General features: G+C 35.4%; 6 protein-coding genes across 8 annotated transcripts; 3 read left to right on the forward strand and 3 right to left on the reverse strand.

Annotated features, from left to right (window-relative positions):
• Positions 1-1524: 1524 nt before the first annotated feature.
• LOC126665574 (protein NONRESPONDING TO OXYLIPINS 2, mitochondrial) lies at positions 1525-4963 on the reverse strand. 2 transcript variants are annotated; one of them, XM_050358405.2, is made up of 3 exons: positions 4705-4963; positions 4422-4603; positions 1525-1993 (listed from the first exon to the last, which is right to left on the reverse strand). In XM_050358405.2, exons 1-2 carry the CDS (start codon positions 4833-4835, stop codon positions 4453-4455), a joined length of 282 nt encoding a protein of 93 aa, XP_050214362.1. In that variant the 5' UTR covers positions 4836-4963; the 3' UTR covers positions 1525-1993; positions 4422-4452. The 2 variants fall into 2 exon arrangements, with proteins under 2 accessions (XP_050214362.1, XP_050214363.1); XM_050358406.2 differs by having other exon boundaries at positions 4485-4603; positions 4705-4962.
• A 107-nt stretch (positions 4964-5070) lies between these two features.
• On the forward strand, positions 5071-9939 carry LOC126665573 (uncharacterized). The gene is made up of 4 exons (XM_050358404.1): positions 5071-5591; positions 5711-5867; positions 6224-8364; positions 8552-9939. The coding sequence occupies exons 2-4, from the start codon at positions 5726-5728 to the stop codon at positions 9845-9847; spliced, it is 3579 nt and encodes a 1192-aa protein (XP_050214361.1). The 5' UTR covers positions 5071-5591; positions 5711-5725; the 3' UTR covers positions 9848-9939.
• A 1462-nt stretch (positions 9940-11401) lies between these two features.
• On the forward strand, positions 11402-12243 carry LOC126666208 (E3 ubiquitin-protein ligase SINA-like 10). The gene is made up of 2 exons (XM_050359213.2): positions 11402-11488; positions 11563-12243. Exons 1-2 carry the CDS (start codon positions 11402-11404, stop codon positions 12241-12243), a joined length of 768 nt encoding a protein of 255 aa, XP_050215170.1.
• A 446-nt stretch (positions 12244-12689) lies between these two features.
• Positions 12690-14268, reverse strand: LOC126664963 (uncharacterized). Its single transcript, XM_050357597.1, has 2 exons — positions 13640-14268; positions 12690-13460 (listed from the first exon to the last, which is right to left on the reverse strand). The coding sequence occupies exons 1-2, from the start codon at positions 13698-13700 to the stop codon at positions 12853-12855; spliced, it is 669 nt and encodes a 222-aa protein (XP_050213554.1). The 5' UTR covers positions 13701-14268; the 3' UTR covers positions 12690-12852.
• Positions 14269-15319: 1051 nt separating this feature from the next.
• LOC126666038 (uncharacterized) lies at positions 15320-18881 on the reverse strand. Of its 2 annotated transcripts, XM_050358986.2 has the most exons (9): positions 18687-18881; positions 18196-18402; positions 17391-17451; positions 17216-17252; positions 16834-16911; positions 16655-16727; positions 16012-16051; positions 15656-15730; positions 15320-15582 (listed from the first exon to the last, which is right to left on the reverse strand). In XM_050358986.2, the coding sequence occupies exons 1-8, from the start codon at positions 18726-18728 to the stop codon at positions 15681-15683; spliced, it is 588 nt and encodes a 195-aa protein (XP_050214943.1). In that variant the 5' UTR covers positions 18729-18881; the 3' UTR covers positions 15320-15582; positions 15656-15680. The 2 variants fall into 2 exon arrangements, with proteins under 2 accessions (XP_050214943.1, XP_050214942.1); XM_050358985.2 differs by having other exon boundaries at positions 15320-15730; positions 18687-18879.
• A 1625-nt stretch (positions 18882-20506) lies between these two features.
• On the forward strand, positions 20507-21578 carry LOC126660571 (uncharacterized). Its single transcript, XM_050354166.2, has one exon. It carries the CDS (start codon positions 20733-20735, stop codon positions 21450-21452), a length of 720 nt encoding a protein of 239 aa, XP_050210123.1. The 5' UTR covers positions 20507-20732; the 3' UTR covers positions 21453-21578.
• The last annotated feature ends 3756 nt before the right edge of the window (positions 21579-25334 follow it).

Below are 25334 nucleotides of genomic sequence, written 5' to 3' on the forward strand. Positions count from 1 at the left end.
CATTAAATGTTTACAAATTTCTTTTTTCGAAGTAATCTAACTTTTAGTCTTTTACTGTGGTGATGGTACTTCGAGTTGAGAATAGACATCTCCTAAAATGAAAAAGAAAAACATTATTTTTATGTTTGCTAACGCCTGGATTAATTATTTTAAAACCATTTACGATAAGAGCATAAATCTAACGATGGAACATCTCCGTTTGCTTACAAGTTACAATAGATCAAATGATGCTGCACGTTGATAACCAGATTTGTTAGGTTAGAAAAATAAATGAAGAGGCCCAATTGCATGCATGAAAGGTTGCAAAGTATTGACGATAAAGATTAAACATACATGTATGCAAAAAGCAAATTAGACCGAACCCAACCGATATATTCAATTCAAATTATGGCAATATTAATAAGATTAAACAAATTCATTTCTGTTTGATTTTAAAAGTAAAAGTTCAGTTCAATATTTGTTTCTGTTTATATAATATTTCAATTTTTTTAAACAATTACACTTCAGGAACTTTTTCTATAAAAATCTCTTAGGCACCGTTTGGATTGAGGGTTTTTAAAATCTATGAATTTTAACAAAATCGATGGATTTTAAATCAATGGAATTTAAATCCATAGATTTTAAAATTCCATCGTTTGGATTGAAAATAAAATCAATGGTTTTTAACATTATTTATGAAAAAAAATAAATAGTATAACAATCCATCATTCATAAAAAATTGTGGATTTGGACTTTCCCACCTAGTAGGTGGGAAATCAAAACCCTAAAAAATGATGGATTGTAAAAAATGAGGGAATCTATAAATCCATGGATTCTATTAAATTTTTTTTGAGGCAAACGATGGATTTTGTCCAAATCCATTGATTGTTTAAAATCCACCGTTTAGAATCCATCAATCCAAACGGTGCCTTAATTTTTTTAAAACATTTGCATCTCACAATCTAAAAAAAAAAACTTTAAGCTGACATAAAGTTGACTTTAATTAATAGTACTAAATTACATAAGGTTGATTTTCATTTAACATCATGTCATGAAATATAAATTAAAATTTCAAAACATTTGAAATATTTTTACAACAAAAAAAATCCTTGAAATTTAAACTTCATAAAAATATGCCATAAAGTGTAATTTCCTTTTTTACTTTAGATTCATCGGAGATCCAAATTAGACTGTTCGAGATATACAATAAGGAATAGCTCAATTCTTTATATACATAAATATAGCGGTATGGAAACTCGAAGTCGAAACCTCCACAATCCTCATAAAGTGAGAATACCAATCAAATCACTTCCTGGTTGGTTCAAATCAATTTTCAAACAAATGGAACCAACAAAGAGACCAACCGAACCACCTAATCCAGTTTGATTCAATTAAACTTGTAAAAACTGTTATAAATTCAATTCGATTCCGTACATGTGTGTACTAAAAGATAAAGGAAAATAGAGTTGCAAAGGAGCTTGAAAGGGAGAAAAATATGTGCACATGGAAGTGTAGTGTTAAGATGGAGACATAAACGCTCTACAGTCAAAGCAAAAGGGAGCATTTAGACAATATCTCATCAACCTCCCTACTTTCTCCACGTGTATATCACGTTCCCCAATTTAATACTTCAATTCCACCCTAATAATACAATCCTTTCTCAAATTGAATTAATACATTGCTTCATGTACATGGTCCATTCCCCATGAAGATATCATTCTTTTAAGAAAGAAAAACTTTTGAATAATCAAAACTCAATATAGCCCAAGTACAAAACTGTAACGAAAAGGATTCTTAGTTATTCTGATCTAATAAGATTCTGTAAAATTCATGCTTTTGATCCATGAGAACGCATATGGTATCCAACAAAATTTTAAAACCTTGCAGCTAACCCCGCTTGGATGGAGCTTTAAATTATACGGAATGAAGATGTAACGGAAGAGAGGCAATAACGGTGATCCATCGACCAATCTTCTATAATCAATTTGTTATCGCGGTACGCTGAGACCAAGTTCTGAAACAAAAGGAAATGCATTAATTAATTAGCATTTAAAATGCACTAGTAACGATTTTAGTACTAATATAAATTGGTTCATGTTATATGAATTCATGCATATACTGGACACCCAATGGCAAATAACAATAAAGAAACGAAACTTTGCATGTCCGAAAGTCTAATGATCCGTAAAAGAGCAGCACTTAAATTTTGTTGCTGAGAAAAAAATACTTAATATTGATTCAGACTATTAAGAAAGAAAACTGTTCCTGAGCCAAAGAATAATCCACAAGGAAACAAGTTTTCAAATGCAGGTGTAAAACAATCTCCGTACTCAAATCTGGGCCTCAGCAGTAAAGAAAAAATTAGGTATTTCGACCAAGAAGCTTGAGATACTTAAACAATGAATAGGACGTATTAAAGTAATAACAATGACAATTACCAAATACAGGAATCTCAACATCACAAAACAGCATGCTAGATTTTTGTTTTCATGTCTTTTGCAGCAGAGCTACGTAAAAAAAACAGTCTTTAACATGCTAAGCATGCATTATTAGGTACAACTACTGAACTCAGAAAAGTACCCATAAATAGTCAATCTCCAAGAACGAGCATACCAGCATCGATACACATATATACGACTGTGCTAACGTGAAAAAACAGTGAACTCTATACCAAAGGAGCCAGTCACATGGGTCTTTCCTACTGATCAGATAAATTATCTTCAAACCTAACAGATGTTTCCTAATCTATCCTTCGCTTGCCTTTCCACATTTTAATCGTGTAGGTTCACTACACAACCCATAAAATCAGTTGTGAGGTATTGCCAAAAGGAATAGACAGGAGAATAGATTAGTTGGGGTATTAGAGTTCCAGAACAGATTATCAGAACCAGTTCCAACCCAGTTTGCCCTGCCTCAGCCAGCTATTCCAAACTTCCAACAGACAAAATACAATACAAAGATAAAGTTTATCAATATAGAAGCGAAATTTGTTATGGAAGCTTAGCTAATTCTTTTTCTAAATGGCCAAGCACAAAAAGCAAAAGCAAAAAGAACTATTAACATGTAAGCAAGAGAGAACAAAATATCCCAGTCTCTTTAAGTAAACTTTTTTTCACTTGATCAAGATCTTTAAGTGAACTTGAAATGTACTTCTTGGCACAAAACTAATAGCTGATAAATCACAATTTCTGCATTCTTAAAGCGCTAGTGAAGGTTGGGAGGCAATTCAGCTACACTAAGAGCACAAGTAGCATCTTGAAGATATCAGGAAATTATCTATAAAAAATAAAAGGAAAATTGACGCCTTTCAATGCATCTTAACTGTGTATGCTGGCATTAGAATTTGCGAAATGTTAAGTCAATTGAAAATTTTCTATGGAGTTGCAGCACAAGCAGTAAAAGATTAGCTCTTTTAATAAAGAAAAGACTGAAAATGTTTTGACCCACAAGAATGTCAAAGATTTCTCATTTCTTTTTTGGTTGACTATGACTTTAATAAAAAAATGGTAGCTATTGCCAGATAGTAAAGCCACTCGTTAAAGGCCCAAATTGACTCAAAAGAACCGAGAGTGTTTGCTAGACAGCTAGAGTAACAGATTTATATAATCTAATTCCTCCTTAAGGTCCCTCACTATTTGAGAACTTGTGACTCATGCCCTTGAAAGTGAATCAGATTTATCTTTCAAAGCATAAATCCCAATGAAGCTCACTGAATCGCTGATCGCCGTGACTTTTAATAAATGATAAATCTTGCATTAACTACAAAGGATCTTCAAATTCAGAGGCCAATCGTACGAAAAAGAAGTAGATCTGTTTAATACTTCACTACTCTGACCCTTCACTAGAGCCCTTTTCTCATTCCCTTGGTGATAATCATGCAAAAAATAAATTTTCACAATTATTCACCTATGAAATTATCTTCTCAAAGATTATCTTTTCACATGGTGAATTAGAGGTCCTAAGAAGTAAAATTATCAAAAGAAAGGACCTTGACCCTTCATCAAACTATGTTGTTTCAATATGTTTCTATCTAAAATTTCCAACCATAAGCAATGCTGTCCCAGAATACTATATAACCACAATTAATTCCTTCTCCACATATACTGTGTTCTACAAAACTGGGATGCACAATTCATGATTATCAAACTCAAATGTTCTTTCAGAGCCTCAGTATCAGCAAAGTAGCAAATCAATGACTACACCAACTCATTTTGGGATTTGAACAATAGCTTTATAAATGATGAATAACTTCTGCAAACTGCTAAATTTGAAGCTATTGCATTAAAGATGCCAGGGGCTTGAATCTAGACAATTGTTCGAATGTTATAAAACCTTAATTCCTAAAACAAAACAAGCATGCACATAGAAGTATTAAGATTGAATTATATATGCACTTCAATAACAAATATGAACAAATTATAGAGTTAAAAAAAGTTGCTTACACAAAGTAAACAAAAAGATTTGGAGATTATATTAAACTCCTGGGTTGGCACTGCAGAGCATACCCTGAGACAACGACCTGGAACTGGTCGAATCAATGCCAAGGCAGGAGGTTAGCCGAGCAGAAGACACAGCTGAGTGCAGAGGAAGCAGAGATTGAATAGCACCCAATTGAGGAAATGACCTAAAATTCAAACCCAAGTTGTCACAGATTTGAATCTAGAATGAATTACAATCAAATTTTAACAATTCCAACAAAAATATATCAGTTATAAAATGGCTTGCCTTGAACATTTAAAAGAGGACGGAGTAGAAGGAAGAGAAGGTAAGGAGTTTGGTTTGAGTGTGGGTTTGTTAACAGTGAATTTGAAGATTGAATAACTTGATTTTGCAATAGATCTGCAGCGAGATCCCATTTTCAAAGCTGGCAAAGAAGAAACAGATGAAGGGATTTAGGGTTTTTGAGAAACAATTTAATCGATATAATTTATAGATTGTGTCTGCATATAGGGGCTGGGGTTTTTGACGGGTTTTACATAAAATTACTCTTATTTCTCTATCTCTAATCCCCCCTTAAACTATGTCGTTTAGCCAGATATCCATTTCATTTAGCCTAGCCTACTCATCTTTCATACCATGAAAGGGGGCTAATAATCACCCACGGACCCTGACTTTAGGGGTACCTTACGCTAAACCCCCTGATAAAAAAAAACGATCAGTAAACCCCCTATTCTTTGTGACGGCTGCACGTAAACCCCCTGAGCCCATTTCTCGCCGATATTTTGGCAAAATGATGACGTGGCACGATATATTCACTGACGGCTCTGCAAGTCACTCTGCATGCATGTCAGACATGTGTAAGAATGTGTAAGGCTGTGTAAGGTTGTGTCGGTTGACTTTTTTCAAAAAAAAAAAAAAAAAAAAAAAAATCATTTTTACCGCTCGGTTAAAAATCACTTTCTCTCTCTAACATTTTTAACTTTTCCCTCTTCTTCTCCCTTAGTTTATTTGATTTTATTTCTGTCCCAAAAAAAAACGTCCTTTCTGTTCTTTTCGTGTACCTACTTCGTTTCTTCTTCGCCTTGATCGTTTCTTCGTCGCCTTCTTAGTTTCCTGTTAGGGTTTGGTTTCTTGATCGTCTTCTTGGGTTTTCTTCGTTTCTTAGCAACTGGGTATGTAACATTTTATAATTTCTTGAAAATGGAAATTTTTTTGAATTTTTGAAAATGGGTTTGTGTTTATGTTATTTGGTTCGTGTAATGTATAACTTTAACAGGCTTGTGGTTGGCAGGTGTAAAGGGAAAAAATGGGGAAAAGAAAACGAGAGCGAAGGGAGCGGGAAAGGCAAAGTGAAAGAGACAAGAGATGGGAAAAAGGGTCAAATAGTCGAGATAACCCTTTACAACTCCATGATACTGATAGTGAAAGCAGTCAAGAAGTAGTCGAAGGTACGAAACTTGTGTAAATGTTGACCTCATAACCTCTAGGACCACTTATGTTGAACTGGTGTGCTGAAAATGAAGTATGATTTTTGTGGGTCCATTTGTGATAATATTTCTTTATATGCTTGCTTTTGGTGAAAATTTGGATTTTGTGTTGGCTTTGTGAATACTTTATTGTGGTGTGTTGGTTTTATGAATAGTTTATTGTTGGTCTGTTCCTGTTTAAAATTAAATATTGTTGCTGTGTTGGTTGTTTAGGATATAGAGAATTTATTGTCGTTGTTATGTTGGTGGGTGTATCCAATTGTGCGGTTTGTTGGTTTGCTTTAGAAATGAATGCATTGGTTATTCTCTTTTTGCAGTTTCACCAGGAGGGGGCAAATTATTCCAGATTAATTTACATCACCATGGGGATCTTGGTGACTTGGCCTATTATGGTGGGGAAGTTCAAAGTAGGATATACCATATTGGTGAGATTGAAATGTCCAACCTTGACACATGGTGTAGGAGGCTATACGGCGGAAAAGCCATTGTTGATTACCATTGGTGTCCGAAGGGAATCGAATACCGGGATGGGATAAAGGCGATAAACCATGAACAAGATTTCAGGGAAATGGCTGTGACAGGATTAAAGGCAGGGTCTGTTGAGGTATACGTAAGGGAGTATTCTGTCAAGGACATTAAAGAGTTACATGAAAAGATTAAGCTTGACTTGGAGCCTCCTCCTCTCCCCCCTAGTACTGTTGTTATTGAGGAGCTTGTGGACCCGGAGGCTGGGCCAGGGGTAGAGGTGAATATACCAGTTCAAGATCAGGGGCCACCTGTGATTTTACCAGAAATTGAGGGGGTTTTGTTGATTGAGTGGCACGGCAACAATGTGCAGGCACCAGTTATAGATGCATTAGAGCCGGAGGATGCAGTAGCGGGGCTGGAAGAGGGTGTGCAGGCTGCAGTTGTAGATGTGGTGCAAGAGGGGCTGGATGAGGTTCAGGAGGGGCTGGATGAGGTTCAGGAGGGGCTGGATGAGGCGCAGGAGGGGCTGGCAGAGGGTTTAAATTTAAATGAACATGAAGAAGTGGTTGGGACAGAGAAAGAGTCTGAGGCCAGATTGGAAGAGGTTACTGAAGAGGGGGAGGTGCCAGAAGGGGGGCCAGATTGTCCCCCTTCAACTCTAGAGAGGATGGCACAGGGTCTATTTGATCATATGGCTGAGGAGCTAGAGGGCATGGAGGGGCTGTTTGATGACGATGACCAAAATGAGGTTCAAGCAGAGGAACACTCCGGTCAAAGGGGGAAGAATGAGGGTGAGAAGCCAACTCTTGACGACGTCGAGCTAAATGTCGAAGATTACATCGTCGACCCAGACTACGACATATGGGACGACGATGACGATTTGATAACGGAGCTTAGATCGACGGGCCAATATTTTGAAGAGGGACCAGATGCCCAACATGAGGATGATGTAGATGTTGGATCTTCACAGAGATCTGGTGGGAGACCAAGGGGAGAGAGTCAGGCAGAATTTCGCCCGGGGGGCGTTGATAGAACTATACATCCAGAAGCTGACGAGCAGGAGGAGGAGGTAGACTCGGACTACATTGCTTCAGATGATAACAACACGGCTTCCGAGTCTGACGGTGACGGTCGGGTGAAGTTCAGGATGTTCAACGAGGAGAAAGAGATGGAAAATCCAACCTTCAAGAATGGATTGCAATTTGTGAACAGAGAGCAATTCAAGAAAGCATGTAGGCAGTGGGGCATCAAACACAGGTATCAACTGCATTTTCCTGTCAACGAGAAGACCCGTGTCAGGGCTAAGTGCTTTGACAAGAGTGACAATGTACCTAAGTGTCGGTTTGAAATATTTGCATCCAAGCAAAACATGTCAGATCCGGATGATGAAACATTCTTAGTGAAGACCCTGAACTTGGTACACACTTGCCCGAAGAGAAGATCGAATTTCCACATGACCAGTGCCTATCTGGCTGAGAGTTTCTTGGAGGAGTTTAGGGCCAATCCAGATTACAACCCTGAGCAGTTTGTTGCTAAGATTGCACGGGAGCTGAAGCAGAAGATCAGTGTGCAGACGGCACGAAGAGCACGACTCAGGGCTGTAAGAAAATTGGAGGGGGATGAGGATGGGCAGTATGCTAAGTTGTATGACTACCGAAGGGAGGTCCTTCGAACCAATCCGGGGAGCACAGTGGATTTTAAAGAGCCTCGAGGAAAGTTTGCGGGTATGTACATGTGCTTGGCTGGAATGAAGAATGCCTTCCGGAATGGGCTGAGGCAGATCGTTTGTCTGGACGGTTGCTGGTTGAAGGGGAAGTATGGGGGTCAGTTGCTATCTGCAACTGGGATTGACCCCAATGATTGCATGTATCCTCTGGCTATGGCATGGGTGAAGGTTGAGAATACTGAAAACTGGACGTGGTTTTTGGAGCTATTGAAGGCTGATTTGCATCTGGGCAACAGGACAACCTTCATGTCAGACAAACAGAAGGTAATTGCTTTCCATAACAGAACATTCATTATATAAGCTGGTAATTGCTTTCCATAGTTGTGCATTTTTATCAGTAAGGTCCATAGTTGATCATTTAGTAAACGTTAGGGTCCACAGTTGATCATCTGTTAAACGTTAGGGTCCACAGTTGATCATTTGTTAATGTCTTTAACTTGTGCTTCTACAGGGCCTCATACATGCACTGGACGCGCTTTTTCCACATTCAGAGCACAGGTATTGCTGGAGGCATCTGTGGGCAAATTTCAGAACCACCTTCCACTTGCAACATTTAAAGCCGCTTATATGGAACATTGGGATTGCAACCTACACATCCAAATTGAATGCTGCCATGAAAGTTTTGGAGAATACTCATACGGCGGGCTACAACTGGATTGAGGAGAGATCTAGGGAGCATTGGTCCAGGGCACATTTCAGGCCGCAAGTCAAGTGTGACATATTGCTGAACAATTTAGCGGAGGCCTTCAATAAATATGTACTGACTTCGAGGACGAGACCTATCTTGACGATGTTTGAAATGATTAGGACTCAGCTGATGAGGCGGATCCATGACAAACAGATTTTTGGGAGCAAGATTAATTCGCGGTTGTGCCCTAAAATTAGGAAAAAACTGGACAAGATAATTGAAGAGGGTTGGAATTACACCGCACACCCTGCCGGCAGTCCTCAAGTGCAAGTTATAGGTCCCGGAGGTCAGTTCGTGGTAAATTTGGATGAAAGGACTTGCACATGTAGGCGTTGGGACCTCACTGGGATTCCATGCGTTCACGCATGCCCCTGTATTTATGAGAACAATGAGGTCCCAGAGAACTATGTGGACGACTGCTACACAAAAGCCACCTACCAAAAAGTGTACAGCTATGTTATCAACCCTTTGAATGGGGCTGATATGTGGGAAACCGATCCAAATCCATTCCATATCATAGTTCCTCCCTCGCCTGTGCAAACAAAGAAGCGGGGTAGAAAATCGACGGTAAGACGAAAGGAAGCGGAAGAGCTAGAGCAGCAACATGAACAGACTGTACAGGAGGCCCATGCAAAGAGGGCAAAGTTAGGACGTAAGGGGCTTCAGAAGGTTAAATGCAGTGAATGTAACCGATTTGGCCACAACAAACGGACGTGCAAAAAGGACAATGACCAAGCTGCATGTGGGGGTGACACTCAGCCAGAAGCAAGAGCTGCAGGGGATGAAACAGGGGGAGAAGCACCAGATGCAGGGGAGGTTCCAGGTGGGGAGTTTGGAACTGGAGAGCAGGCCCCAACAGGAGAGTCTGGCGTACACCTAAGTGGAGCCTATTCTGCAACAGAACAAGCCTCGGTTGAACAGCAAGGTGCAGGGGAACCCAGTCATGACACTTCTATACAAGCTGCTCGAGCTGCTAAGAGAAAAGGAAAGAGGCCTGCTGGTCGAGAAGTCCCTTCGCGATACAGGGACTGTTTGAGGAAACGAACAACGAACAAGTAGTGCAACAAAACAGATGGATGTATATTTTGTACCATGTGCTTTTTGTTAAGGAACGTTTTTTGTTTTGGGCAACACATGGATATATTTTACTAGATGCCCCAACTTTGTTGTGTTTAGAAGCGTACGGTGGTGTATGTGCAAATGTAAATGGTTGGAAATGTTATTCTGAATGGTTTTTATTTGTGTAAATGAAGTTCGTTTATGATTGTCTTTAATTGTGCCAGATTATGGTTGTCTTTTATTGTCATACGCTTGAGTGAAAGTATAATATCTCCTACGGCCCTCCATGTATTAGCAATAATCAATCATGGACCCTTTTGTTTTCTTATATGATCAATCATGGACCCTAATATTTCATTATTATAACAGACCTAGCCCCTATGAAAAACAACCCAATCATCCTTGGCCCACAGTGTGGCCCATAAATATCCGCCTACAACTCATCCAGCCCCACTCATCCAGTGTTTAACGCTTACAACTCAACTCAAAAATTACAACCAAAAATGGAAGGAGTAGCTGCACAAGTGGTTTGCGATTGCGGAATCCCATGTCGCCTAGACATTTCTTCAACGGATAGGAACCCCACTCGAAGATTTTACGCTTGTTCAAAGCGAACTGTAAGTAATTCATGTGCTTTACAAAAAAATTCAAACTGTAAGTAATTTACATTAATTTTTTGACCTTACTTCGCCTTTTATTTTTTCGAACTAAATTTGTCCAGAATCAGTGTAATTTTTTTGCCTGGCTAGAGAATGACATGCCTTACCAAATGTCGGTGGTCCGAAACTTGAAACTTGACCTCCATGTCATGACTGTTGAACTGGAGGAGGCCAAAAGTTTGCTTGCTGCTAAAAAGGACGAGTTCCAGGGATTGAAGGAGTCCCATGAAATGTACATAGACGAAAATCAGGGATTGAAGGAGTCCATTGAGATGTTTCGCGATGAAAATGGAATCTTGTTTGAGGAAAGCGGTCTACTTTTTATGGAGATAGACATACTGAAGGGCCAGATCAAGGACATGGAGGTCAAGTGTGCAGACTTGGAGAGGTCAACCAGGAACATGAAGTTTGGTTTTTGTGCTGCTTGTGCAGTTGCAGGATGCAGTGTAGGCTTGCATTGCATGAGGAAAAATTGAATAATTATTAAATGATGTTGCTTCATTATTATTATGGGTTGTAATGCTACATATATTAATTAAATAATTTTTAATTTCAGACAGTGTTTTTTTAATTATGATAGAGCAATTAATTAAATATGCTAGAGTAATTATTAATGATGTTTTACAGCCCAATATCGCTAATTGTACATACTGACTTGTCTTATCAGCATTAATGTTGTTTAAGAAACCAATATACCCTTTCATTAACCAAAATCGTCATTAATGACATCCACTCACTTGGGAAACAACACACCGCTTAAGTGAAGAATATGAAAAGACATCTATCCAACTTCTTTAAATATGTAATCATGCTTACTTACTAACACACACAAAGACACTTATCATTCATACTTAAAGTGATCCACTTTCGCCTTCATCTTCAAAACAACGCAGCAATGCCTGAAAATAGAGTCCGTTCGTTTGATCTTGAACTCATGGACTGTGCCGTATGCTGTGAACCTCTACGCCCTCCCATTATTCAGGTTTGACCCCACATCATTTATATATTTATTCACTTTAGGTTATTCTTAATTTTCTAACTTTTCCTTTTCTTCAGTGTCAGAATGGACATGCAACATGCAACTCCTGCTCTGTAAAGATGGGTAAATGTCATGCTTGCACTTTGCCAATCGGACCGATGCGCTGTCGGATAATGGAAGCAGTCGTGGAGTCTTTAACGGTTTACTGCCAGAACAGAGTATATGGTTGCCAAGAAAGCTTCAATTACGACGAGAAGACAGATCACGAGAAATACTGCTCTTTTATAGAGTGTTCATGCCCGATTCCAGAGTGCAATGTGAAGGGCTCGTCCGAAACCATTTATGCTCACTGCAAAGAGTTGCATCAAGATATTCTCACACTATTTAACTTTGGACGTAAATTTGCAGTTTCTGTGGACATGCATGATAGGGGTTTGCTTCTCCAAGAAGAACAATCAGACGTTGTGTTTGTTCTGAACAACACGAAGTGCTCTTATGGGAATATTATAACAGTGTTTTGTCTCGGCCCATTGTCAAACGGAAGCTGCCCTTATGACATCGAAGTGAAGTTTGATGAATCGTCAGTGCACAGGTTTCATTCTTCTACCAAGAATTTTCAAGACACCAACAAGTATTACCGTTCATTGACAGGATTCCTTCTTGATAGTAGCGACCAAGAGTTTTTTGCTGACGGGTTGATCAAGATGGAAATTTCGGTATATCGATCGTTGGAGCTTGGTTCTGCAGATGATGTTTAACGCTGCCCTTAGTCAACATGTTTTCTGGTTTTCTGTTGTAATTTGGAATATTCTAGTATAGGTTTTATTTTTTTGCTTGATGAATATTGTAGTATCGTTGATGAATATTATAGTTGTAATTCGTAGTTGTTTTATTTTGGAAATTTGTTTATATAATGGTTGATTGATATATGTTGTATCTTTATGGTTGACTAATTTTCATTATTGATAGGGGTTAATGTTGTTTTAATAAATTTCAAAAGTGCGTATTTATTGAAGGGTCCACAGATGATCAGTAAGAATACATGAGGGTCCATGGCGGATTATAAAATAAAAGTATAGGGTCCATATGTAATTATCAGTTTCATGGAACATGTAGGTCGTTTCAAACGAACCGAACGACGATAACTACAAACTTTACTCAATTTCAATAACAATAACAACCAATATTAAAAACAAAACAGCAATAACATAAGCAAACAATACATTCCAAGTTTGTAATCAACATTCATTTTGATCTAAAATCCAAATTGTCACTAATAATATAAAATGCAACATACATATTAACCTAAAAGGTTACAAATGTTGTTTCATATGGCCCAAAAATAGGTCAATCTAGTGTCTCGGCCTTCAGTCTGACCCACCAATCTGCTGCTGCTCCTCCGAGGGTTCTTCAACTGCTTCAATTTGCAGCAAATCCAGTGGTTCACCTTTTTCTTGACCTTCAATATGCAGGACCTCCACTGGTTCACCGGGACCTTCAATCTGCGGCACCTCCACTGCTTCCACAGGACCTTCAATCTGCAGCACCCCCACCGGTTCAGCCTCACCAACACCCTGTTGCTCCAATGCATCATCCCCATCTTCAAGTTCTTTCAACTCAAATAATGTGTGTCCAAATACAGGCCTTAGGTTGCACACGTCAACACAACTTAACTTCCTAACATACACATCAACACTACCATCTTGTGTCCCAGCCAGTGCCATGTCCATGACATGGTCATCATTTTCCATGGGAATTAATTCTTCAGTATACATGCCAGCCCGCCTCCAATAATACATTAACAATCCCTCAACCTTCAATTCAAGTAACCACTTATCTAGACTATTTAATCCTATATCCTCAATATGAAATTTTCTAACAGCCAAATCCTCATTAAAATAACCAAAGTCTTCAAACTGTCCATTGTAGTTCAGAATAATTTCAAAGACCTCAAAAAGACAATCTTCAGTACAAGCTGCTCAAACCAACAAATAAACAAAGACCAATTTTTAATTAATGAACCAATGAAAACCAAACCAAAACAACAGGCAATGACGAACAAGAAATAAAATACCAATAAAATTCAAAAACAATCACCAACGAACCAAACACAACTCAAAAAAAATTTCTTCCGGCGAAAAAAAACACACATACCTTTTCGTTTCTTCCCTTTTCTGTCTTCTTTTCCCATTTTTTTCATTTCTGTGGATCCCATTTTCTGTTAAAGAACAGAGACCTCGAAAAATATTTAAACGAAGAAAAACGAAGAACTGAATAGGGGCGAAATAACACACAAGATGGAAGAGAAGAAGATGAAGACGATGGACGGCGATAAGAGTGCAGGAGTAGTAGACCTAGGGTAAGGAACGAAAAAAAAAGGAACAAGACGAAGACAGGATGAAATATTTGAAAATATGACAATTAAAGAGAATGAGGGGGAACAGAGGGAAAAGTTAAAAATGTTAGAGAGAGAAAGTGATTTTTAACCGAGCGGTAAAAATGATTTTTTTTTTTTTTTTTTTTTTTTTGAAAAAAGTCAACCGACACAACCTTACACAGCCTTACACATTCTTACACATGTCTGACATGCATGCAGAGTGACTTGCAGAGCCGTCAGTGAATATATCGTGCCACGTCATCATTTTGCCAAAATATCGGCGAGAAATGGGCTCAGGGGGTTTACGTGCAGCCGTCACAAAGAATAGGGGGTTTACTGATCGTTTTTTTTTATCAGGGGGTTTAGCGTAAGGTACCCCTAAAGTCAGGGTCCGTGGGTGATTATTAGCCATGAAAGGGGGACAAAAATATTGATAGTTTTAGAAATATTTATTTGATTTTGAATTTGTGTTTTTATTAGACTATTGCTTTATCAAGATAACTTTTATTAGTTATTTTGTATTTTAAAGGCTTAATGGCATAAAAAATCACAAACTTTAGCGTGTTTTGCAAATTTAACATAAACTTTTAATTTTGGCAAATTAATACACCAACTTTCAATTTTTTTGCAATTTTAGCACCGATCAATTTTCCTTCAGAAAAATGATGATGTGTACACCGGAATAACTACTATTCCGGCGTCCACATCAGCATTTTTCTGACGAAAAATTGATCGGTGCTAAAATTGCAAAAAATCAAAAATTGATGTATTAATTTGCCAAAATTGAAAGTTTATGTTAAATTTGCAAAACACGCTAAAGTTCATGATTTTTTATGCCATTAAGCCAATTTTAAATAAAATGTTCTACTTTAAATACAAGTAATTAATTAATTTAATTGATTTAATAAATAAAGGAGAAAAAGGGAAACATTTCCTGTTGCTTTTTTTAATTCAATATTGATCCATGGATGTTCAAAAGATATCAATTTAATCCGTAAAACAATTTAAAAGAAAGTTTGCAATTAAATAATTAAAAGTGTGATTTGACTCTTAATATTTTTTGAAAGATCAAAATCAATTTCAAAAATAATAAATTAACTGCAAATTTTGAAAATGCTAAATTAAGCCTAAATGAAACTATTTTAAAAAAAGTCGATCATTCCAAGCTGAATGATTTGTCTCCGACTATTATTGTTGGGCATCAACGCAGCTTTAAAAACCTGCATCAAAATTACTATGATTGCACTAATTCATAAACCTATAATATTCTAAACCAAATAGTAATAAACCAATAGATTCGATTTGATTTTTTCATTCAAATAGTTTTTCAGTTCAGTTTGTATCAAAATTTAAATGAAATTTTTTACTTTTAACTCCGAACCAAAATCTTACATGTAGGTTCACTGTTGTTTCTACAACTGCGAATTTAAATATAGAAAAATTATGAAGACTTCAAGTTCCACGAAAATAGCAGAGAGGAAACAATTCATAATGAGTTGCAGGCAGTTTACATGTACTAGAAGGAATTTAAATACATATGCTCATACAACATATAGGTTATGAGTAATTTCTCTCTTCATTCCATTCCTCTCAGCAGATAATGGAATGATACACAAGCCACGGGGTCGGAACAATGTATGCATCTTCAAATAGTCTTCCTCCCAGTTATAAGAATTTCTTGTTTGGAAACTTCTTGCCCACCTTGATCAGAGACCACATGCTACAGCGGTAGAAAGAGATTGATGGTTCGGGAATATGAAGAAAGGTCGCAAAGAAAATTGGCAAATTCATACCAATCAGATCACTTTTTCCAGATTGTTAAAGCAGGTGCAGTTTCCCGGTAACTGAATCCACGGATGCTTTCGGCCCTGCCAAGAAACAGGAGAAGATGTTATCATTTTGCGGTTCAGCTTTAAATAAAAGCCGCCAATTAAATAGGGTGCAGTGGCTCAATACTTTTCTCCTATAGAGATCAACGGAAATTTGATTTTAAGGATTCAAATATGGGAGAAGAAGAGGTTCCATGGTTAAATTTCTTATTTACAGTGTGGGATGTAATAATATGTATCATTATACAGCAGCCAACTAGAATAAAAGCATGAAGGAAAGCAACTAAACAAATCCATCAGTAATCAGAAATGAAATATACCAGGTCCAATTGCGAGAACAGTCTTTGATCCAGCCAAAACCTGTGTAAAATGAAGAAAACATTTTAAAAAGAAGTTGATCACTGTGATTCATTTAATGAGGATGCAAATTGCACATTTATAAATCCATCGGCATTCTACAGAACATTGATGGAAAAGAAGTAGCAAATGAGCCTTTTCCTCATCGAAGGTATCGTATGAAATCTACAAAACTGGTATCACTGGACAAAGCAAACTTGCAGCCGGTAATTTAGAAAAGACAACCTGAATCCAAACCATGGAGTGCCTTGGACCAGAGTGTACCAAGAAGATTTAAGACCAGATGTATACGTATATATATGGGGCTCAAACGAATAAAGGCTATCAGTGATGTAAAAAGAAGGAAATAACTATTCTTTGCATGGAAACTCCATGCCCTCCCCAACATCGTGAAACTGACAGGGTGCAGAAGAGGAATGTGATTAAATCTGGAGTAAAAAATAATTTCTTGTTATAAAGGTCCAGTCTTTGTTTAAAGAAAATGTCTCATTTCCTTTATGTTGTATGATTTTGAGTTTAATAGGTTTTGCAAACATACATTATATGCAGTCAAGTAGCTTTAACACGATCTTATCAATTGTATCATTGTTTAAGACAATATTGTACCTGTGTTCTTCCAGCATCTGCAACGACAAATGTTGGAAGGCCAAAGCTATCAGCTGTTTCCTGTAGCTTATTCCTGATAAAGAAAGAAAATGTAATCTATAGAGGGAGAAAAAAAAAGTCATTAAAGATGAATGTTACTGATTGAACAACTAATTACTCAAATAAAGTCACCTGCTTACATTTCTTGTTGATTTTTGCACGCGACAACTATTTTAGGCTGCCCGCATTGCTCCCATCTACTTAAAACTGACCGTTGGCTGCAAAGCGTTTGAAAATGTGACTAAACATAATAAATAACATTAGTAATTACATGATGTGAAACACATTCTCATCAATGGTTAGAAGGCAATTAGTATGTTTTATTTACTTTATTAATCAACTCCTGATCAGGGTTTCAAATCTTGATTTTCCTACAACAACTTAAATAAGTAAATACATCTCTTATTTCGCCAAAAGTATCCACAAGAACAATTATAAAGTGGAAAGTCAAAATTGGTTTCTATCAGCTAATAAATCTCCTAATGTTACAAAAGTAGCAAAGGTAGCTTTGCATCTATGTACCTCTGCAACAGCTCCGAGTAGATGCCAGTGGCTGCATCTGCATGTGAGCAAAAAATAGATTCAATCAGGTAAAGGATGCAGCAACTGAGGATGAAGTGATTCAGAGAATGGTCTAAAGTATTATCAACCAAAAGAAATTGGAGAACTTGAAATTGCAGAAGTTTAGGTATTTTACGAGCACATTGAGATGCAATCTTTCCTGTACCCATCTTCAGATCCTGTCTAACTACGAAAACCTGCCATAAGCAACTTGTGATCTGATCAGATCACTCTTTCAAGTTCTAACAGCCAGATCTATATCTAAATAATTCACACTAGACAAACAAGCTACACATTTAAGTAACTGGCTCCATCTTTCCATGGCATATGTTTATTGATCTGATCACTATACACTTTAACAAGCCATTGGGCACCAGAATTTAGTCAAAAGGCAAAGTGAGGCTACAAGCTAAATGCAGTATAATCCCGTGATTGCTACAGAATCAACTGCCATTTCTAACAATTATGTCTTACATTTTGCCAATATGTATACCTCCTCAAAGGCTGGTTCAAGCATCCTATCCTACATAAAATTGTTAGAATACAAGTACAAATGTAAACAGTAATTTTTCTTTGTCATGGCTCAGTGCAGTAAAATCTGATGGCATTATTGTAAAATTAAAAGGACCAACAAAGAGCTAAATCCGAGCGCTAGAATCCATAAAAGAGAAGCCAAAACTTTAAATTTTATGGCTCTCATTCATTATCACTCAAATTTTCCGCCATTACTGTAAAATCTCACTCATGGTAACATCAAATTACTGAATTCTACCAACATAATTCAAATAAACTCCCCTTCTATTACATTAACTGCAAATCAGAACATTCAACAAAACATGGTAAAGTAAAACTTGCATCTACTTATCTAAAACTGCATGCATTAGTTACTTAAGAAATGCAATCAATTTAATAAACAAAATCACGAAAGACTTAAAACAAACCATTTTAAGCTCACGGTCACCATTATTCGAGACCAAACTTTGCTGCTGTGACTTTCCAGGCAAAAAGTTCTTCTTCTTGATAGAGTTTTTAGTGGGATTTGTTAAATCCAGAAACAACCCAAAAATGAAACCAATAATAAGGCCAGGGATAAAATTCTCTACCCTGAAATTCTCTGTTAATCTTCCTTCTTTTTCCTGCTTATGCTTCTGATTGCACCAAAAAGACAAACAAACTTTAAGTACGAGCACAAAATAACAGCTAAACAAACTGGCTTTAGCTTTATAACAAAACGAATTTAAAAGAATTTCATATTAATTGAAGAAACTAAAGGTACCCACTTGATAAAAACAGCGGAGAATGAACTTTACAAATGAAAGACACTAAAATATGGCGGGTTAGACTTAATTTTGTCTGGTTACTATGAAACTACTAAACGAGTATGAATTAAGTTAAAGAAAAAGTATTGGCAGTGAATGGTTGCGTGGAGTACCTTGTTTGAAAGGTGAGATGAGTCTTTAGATAAACCCCACATATTATTATTATACAATATGTTTGCGCAGTAATCAATGGAGAATTGAAACAATAAGGAGACGGTACCAGAAAAAACAGTGTGATATTGTTTGGGAGAAGGGAGTGCAAAACAGTATGGGTTTTGAAAGTTTTTTTGGTAAAAGAAAAGGCCTAATCTAATTGTCAAAATAATTCCAAATTTTTGAGTGTTTTCTAATTTTAACTATAGCTCAAGTAAATCATGTATTTCAACCCACTTATTTTTCTCAAAATATATTCAAATTGTTTTTAACATATTTTAAATTTAAGAATTTTAATTTTAATTTTGGATACCAAATGAAATTTAAAATCATAAATTTCAGATATGATATTTTAAATTGTCAAAAATAAAATTTATATTTTTTTAAGATCGAACTAAACTGAAAATTATTTTTTTATAATTTCAAATTGAATGGAACTGAATCAAACTGATTCGAATTTTTTTATTTTTTCAAAATCAGACTTGAATGAGCCAAAAATTATTATTTTTTATAATTTTAAATTGACTCGAACTAAATAAATTTTTTATTTTTTTTCAAAACCGAACCTAAATGAGTTCAAATTTGAAAATTTAAGCTTTCATGCCTCAAATTTGCATAACTCGGGAATGACTCTGATCATTTACACCCTTATTATTAACGGGGACATTTTCAATTGCAAATTTGTATAACTTAATTATTTGTTATATATTATATTGTTTTAAAATTGTTTAAATTAATTTATATTCTTACGACTTACGAGCTCTGAATTTATATAAACTATTTGTTTAATTGATATTTTTTTAGTCATTTTACTATAAGATTTATTATTTTAATAGGTATTTTTGATTTTATAATTAATAATTAATTTAATCTATTCAATGTTTTATTATAAAATTATTATTTTGAAATTATTTAAATTTTTTAAATTTTTTATTTTATTATAATTTATTTTGTTTCTAAAAGAATAATTCTAACTGCAGTTATAATTTATTAAATTTATGAATTTAATAAATTTATGAGTCTTTAATCTATAAAATATTTATTTTCTATTATAATATTATTATGTCTAAAAACTTGATTTTAAAATTAATTTAATTTAAATTAGAGCTATTGATAATAAACTAATCAATTAATGTTAAAATTTATTGAAAAAATTCAATAAAAAGTATCATAGATATTCATGATATTATGAGCAAACTAATTTTGAAGCCCCCCCATATGTTATAATAATAATATGATTTTTCATTTGTGTTTCGTCAACAGTTCAGTTCTTCTGTCCATTTGTAGTGTTAGTTAATTGAGTCAAATGACTTAAGAGTAAATTAATTTTCAAACACAAGGGATGAAATCGTTGATAGAAATAAAAATGAAAGACTACATCGTTTTTTTAAATTAATTTTTTTAATTTAATCCTTTGACTTTGTTGACTGATACTAAATATATACAGAATAACTAAATCATTAATGAAACAAAAGTAAGGCACCATATCGTTTGATTTTCAAACTAAAAAAATGAAAATGTGATTTATGACATATACGGAAACTTCATAGTAATTTGCTCTAAAATTGTCGAGTAATCATTAAATCTCTAGATATTTTCCAATGTTATGATATGATTGGTTGAGTTCACGGATGACGTGGTAGACCGAGTTTACATAAGAATTTCTCCCGATAATTTGCTCCTAAAAGTATCGAGTAATCATAAAATCTCCCGATATTTCCCAATAATGTATAAAAACAATTGACAAATAAATACCAACAATTAAGAATTAGGGCTAGCAGTTTAGATATAGAAAGAGGGCAGAATCTGCGAACCCTAATACCAAGTCAAGATGATTGATCAACAAATTTCCCTACCTTACACTTCTCTTCCCCTTCCTTCTATCCCTCACTTCCTCCACAAATCTTGACAACGAATATATTTTTTCTACACCACCTCTCTTATATATTTCCTAATTCTATTCAAAAACTTTCAAATTTTCCTAACCCTAATTAATTCAATCACCCATGGACTCCATCGCCTCTAGTTCCAATTCCACCCTCCACCACCGCATCAGGCCAACCCAACCGGTGGCGGATCGCATATTCCGAGCACTCCGCCACCAACTCAAACTCCTCCACCGAACCGATACAAATTTCTTCGTCTTAGGCGCTACAGGAAATGTCTACACCGTCACCTTATCCACCAATCCATCATGCACATGCCCTGACCGTACATCCCCATGCAAACACATATACTTCGTTCTCATACGCGTACTGGGCGTTTCCGTTCACGACACGTGTCTACGGCGAGGGACTCTCCGGCCATGTAAGGTTAGCCTATTAATCAGCTTGCCCTCATCGGTGCATTCGCTAGCCAGTGTGGGGATCCGCGAAACGTTTCATCAGCTGTTTTATAAGGTGAGTGACGGTGGATTGTTGAGACCGAATAACAAGAACGTGGAGATTAAAGAAGGGACTGTTTGTCCGATTTGTCTCGATGAGATTGAGAAAAATGATGAAGAGAGAGTGGTTTCGGCTTGCAGAACTTGCAAGAATGTTGTTCATGAAGATTGCTTGAAGATGTGGAAGAAAACAAGGGGAAGAAAAGGTGGAAATTGCGTGATTTGTCGAGCGAGATGGAGAGATAATAGAAGTGATCAAGAAAGATATTTGAATTTAGCAGCTTATGTTGGTGATGATGTTACTGCTATGTATCATACTGGTATTGATGGTAAATGTCTTTAATCGTACGTGTAGAGATAGAGCTGTTAATTAGGAAGTGAATTAATTAATGACATTGTGGGATGATTTGTAAATAAAGGATTAATAGATTGTTTAACTTGATTATGATTCATTACTTGTTCTGTGTTAGCTTCTCACACTTGCAAAAGTGCCGGCGGAGGACCAAGAAATCACTCGACCCCGTACATCTGTAACGGTCACAATAGTATTGTTAAAACTTGCTTGAACATGAATAACTCCTTTTGGTATTTTACGTACATTTTTACGTGAACCAATACGTCCATTCCTGCGCGAACCTATTCTTGGTAAAGGTTTTGCCATATTTTATTATCTCATAAATATAAGTCAGGGTCTATGGATATATCCATTTCATGTCAAAATAGATTCTTTATTTTTATACATTTTTTTGTACATCAGATCTTTTAGAGCGTTTCTGCTTATCAAGATTATCCTTGTCTTTGTTTATGTCTTGGGTTAAAGCAAATTACTATAATTCGTCCTCGTCTACGTATCAGTCGACATTTTTCACAAATTTTACGAACAGACGGAGCGTGTTACGAAATATGGGGCATTCTAATCGAAGGGTCATACCTCTCGGACCTCTTACGGTAAGGTCAATGCACCAGTCAGTGTGGTGGCGAACACGCTGTGCTGTAAGCTAAGCTGTTCACCTTGTAGACAGAGGATATATATAAAGTGTGCCGCGCGCGATTCATAAGATTCTATAGTAGCACCAGTATATTATTCTATTTAACTTAGCCGTTTTTCGCGATTTTTTTGAACCGTATGCATCAAAAGGTGCGCGTATGGTTCCTGGAGAATAGAATTTTATCTTAATCAACCGACTTTATCAAGAAAGATTACTTTTTTTAGGTCAAGATGTTGATAGTGAGATCTCGAATCAACTTATTGGTCTTATGGTATATCTTAGTATAGAGAGCGAGACAAAAGATTTGTATTTGTTTATAAACTCTCCTGGCGGATGGGTAATACCCGGAATAGCTATTTATGATACTATGCAATTTGTGCGACCAGATGTACAAACAGTATGCATGGGATTAGCTGCTTCAATGGGATCTTTTATCCTAGTCGGAGGGAAAATTACCAAACGTTTAGCATTCCCTCATGCTTGGCGCCAATGGGTTTTTATTTGAAATGAAATAAAAAAGAAAACTATGCCTTCGCCATATGAAATATTGAAATAGAAATATTAAGTAATAATAGCATGGCAGTTCGAATTCGATATAGATATAAAGAAAACATTAGATTATGTATCGAAAGAGTAGTATGAGATACTAAGGGTATCTCTGATTTTATTCTATCAGGGGCCTATTTCAGCGTCACAAACTTTTTTGTTTTCGCGCCGGAGGGCTCTTAACATTATTTATGTTATAAAAATAAAAGAGTACAAAAAAATTGTATTTTTCAAATAAAAAAAATTTTGGGATTGCTAAATCAATGATGAAATAAAGCAACGGGACCCCCATAGTATTTTGTTTTTTAACTCCTACAAAGACATTTTAATTTAATGCAAAGAAAAAAAGATATATTTTTTGACTGCTACTTAGTATCGGTAATAGGTCCGAAAAGGTATCTAAAAATAGCAAATTTAGAAATTTGTACCCTGTCGAAGTAAGGAACCATGGCATATATGTTTGGAATAGATTCCATTTTGAGAGAGTCGAAAAAGCACTATCCCGTTGAAAGGTTCTATACATCTGCCCTTTTTCAACACATTTGGATCGCTATTCATTTGCATGATATCTTCTTTTATGACTCTTAAAAACATCTTTCTCTATACCATCTTCAGAAAAGTTAACAATCACATTATTCTTTAAAACCTAAACCCAAGTCTTTCTAATATAATCATTAATAAATAACACAAAATAAAAACTTTTACGAAGTAATGAAGGATTAATTGGACCATAAACACCTGAATGTTGAAAGTAAAAGCTAAAATTTAAGTACTCCAATTTGTGACATTGGTTAACCTTATAACAAGTATTCCAATTTATGCCAACGAAATTGAGATTCACATGTTAAAAGTAAATGCTAGAATTAAATTTAACTTGTAAATGTGATTACAAGATTGAACGTAAGAGAACACAAGTGTTTGTAAGTGTTTTTTTGCCGCTAGGCGGTGTTTTTGAAAATTTGTTCGGGTGTTGTTTTATTTATAACGGCTGTTGTGACGATTGAAACTTCTTTAGACCTCTAACGATTGCCTCCCAAATCTCGACACAAAGTTCTTAACCTCATGAATCTCAACCCCCCACGTTCTCGTCGAGCATGACATGTATCCGGTGAGTAGGACATTAATTGGCTTGGGGGATAGTTGTGCATACCTTTAAGGGAGAAATTTCTAGGTAGACTCAATTCACCACGTCATCCGTGAACTAATCTTATCACATAATAACACATCATTAAAATGATGACAATCTTGTAATATTACTATTCAAATGTGTAAATAAGCAATAAACGAATTTACAATTTACAATCATTTTAATGACGTGTCATTATATGATAGGATTAGTCCACGGATGACGTAATAGACTGAATTTAATTAAATATTTCTCCCCTTAAGGACATTCTCCCGTTTTCTATGCATGGTTGCTATATGGACTTGGACCGGATCAATGTGCTACTTAAAAATAAAATGGATTTTGAGTGGAGATGGGCATATATTTTTGAACTTTGTAAGAAATTTCAAATATGCGTCTAATAATATTTTCTATTTAATAATATATATTAAAAGAATATATAAAAAAATTAATTCTCATTCATAAAAGTGTATTTTCGGTTCAAATCAAACCGAATAAAAAATTTATTTTTTTAAAAAAATCCAACCAAAGTTTTAAGAATTTAAAATTTCAAATAGAACCGTACCGGTCATTTTGGTCGATTTTTTTATTCACTTTGATGTTTGATAATGAAACTTAAAAAAAAGATTGTGTCCAAACCGAATTGAACCGAAAAAATTCAAATCGAACCGAATTGGAGTGTTTGATTTTTTTTTAAATCGAGCATAACCAAAATTTTAAAGATATAATTTTTTTAATCAAACAAGACTCGTCGGTTCGGTTGAGTTTCAGTTCAATCGATTATTTTGGTTTAGTTTATTTTTTTCAAAAAAATTATGTCCAAAACCAAACCAAATTGAACTCAAAAATCATTTTTTTCAAAAAACAAAAATCAAATCAAACCAATTTTGGTTTATTTTTTAGGCTAGGTCAATTATTTCAAGTGATTAATATTATAGCTTAATCGAGAAATAAAATTATATCTAAAACCAAATCTAATCAAAAACCGATATTGGTTAATTTAGATTCAGTTATTTCAGTTCCATTTATTATACTTTAACTTAAAAAATAAACAAACCAAACCGAAAAACTAATTATTTTACAATATTAACCGAACTAAATTTAGTTAAATTTTTGCATACTTAATTCTACCAATTCTCATTCTTACGCTAATTTATCGAATCAAACAAAATACGAAAATAATCATTTCGATTTTCATTCTTTCACATTCCTTGTCTGGTTCTGATTTACATTACTAACTTTGAATTCAAACGCCCCTAAGTTCGTGCAAAGAAAATTAAATAGAACAAAGGAAAAGAACGCAAATACGGCACTCAAATTCTAAAACTTCGCAATCAGATTCAGACAACCTTTAGCTTCTTATCAATTGACAACATGGTTATCAAGTTATCTTCTATGTCTCTTATTATTTTCAACATCAATTTTTATAATTAGATTCAGAAAGACTTTTGTCATTTTATATTCTAATTTTTTTATCTCAATAATTTTAAATTTACATAATTGTTTTTATTTGAATTCGATTTTTATTCCATATTTAAAATAATTTGTTTATGTTATTTTTTTT

The sequence above is a fragment of the Mercurialis annua genome, linkage group LG1-X (genome assembly GCF_937616625.2).
Source record: "Mercurialis annua linkage group LG1-X, ddMerAnnu1.2, whole genome shotgun sequence".
Lineage (NCBI taxonomy): Eukaryota > Viridiplantae > Streptophyta > Magnoliopsida > Malpighiales > Euphorbiaceae > Mercurialis > Mercurialis annua.

Coding starts and splice junctions, on each gene's coding strand:
- LOC126665574 (XM_050358405.2), bottom strand. CDS start 4,835: ATGGGATCTCGCTGCAGATCTATTGCAAAATCAAGTTATTCAATCTTC. Junction 4,604..4,704: donor TCCTCTTTTAAATGTTCAAG/GCAAGCCATTTT, acceptor TTTGAATTTTAG/GTCATTTCCTCAATTGGGTG.
- LOC126665573 (XM_050358404.1), top strand. CDS start 5,726: ATGGGGAAAAGAAAACGAGAGCGAAGGGAGCGGGAAAGGCAAAGTGAA. Junction 5,868..6,223: donor CAGTCAAGAAGTAGTCGAAG/GTACGAAACTTG, acceptor CTCTTTTTGCAG/TTTCACCAGGAGGGGGCAAA. Junction 8,365..8,551: donor TCATGTCAGACAAACAGAAG/GTAATTGCTTTC, acceptor GTGCTTCTACAG/GGCCTCATACATGCACTGGA.
- LOC126666208 (XM_050359213.2), top strand. CDS start 11,402: ATGCCTGAAAATAGAGTCCGTTCGTTTGATCTTGAACTCATGGACTGT. Junction 11,489..11,562: donor TACGCCCTCCCATTATTCAG/GTTTGACCCCAC, acceptor CCTTTTCTTCAG/TGTCAGAATGGACATGCAAC.
- LOC126664963 (XM_050357597.1), bottom strand. CDS start 13,700: ATGGGATCCACAGAAATGAAAAAAATGGGAAAAGAAGACAGAAAAGGG. Junction 13,461..13,639: donor AAAAGGGAAGAAACGAAAAG/GTATGTGTGTTT, acceptor TGGTTTGAGCAG/CTTGTACTGAAGATTGTCTT.
- LOC126666038 (XM_050358986.2), bottom strand. CDS start 18,728: ATGTGGGGTTTATCTAAAGACTCATCTCACCTTTCAAACAAG. Junction 16,912..17,215: donor TACTCGGAGCTGTTGCAGAG/GTACATAGATGC, acceptor AACGCTTTGCAG/CCAACGGTCAGTTTTAAGTA. Junction 15,731..16,011: donor TGTTCTCGCAATTGGACCTG/GTATATTTCATT, acceptor GTTTCTTGGCAG/GGCCGAAAGCATCCGTGGAT.
- LOC126660571 (XM_050354166.2), top strand. CDS start 20,733: ATGGACTCCATCGCCTCTAGTTCCAATTCCACCCTCCACCACCGCATC.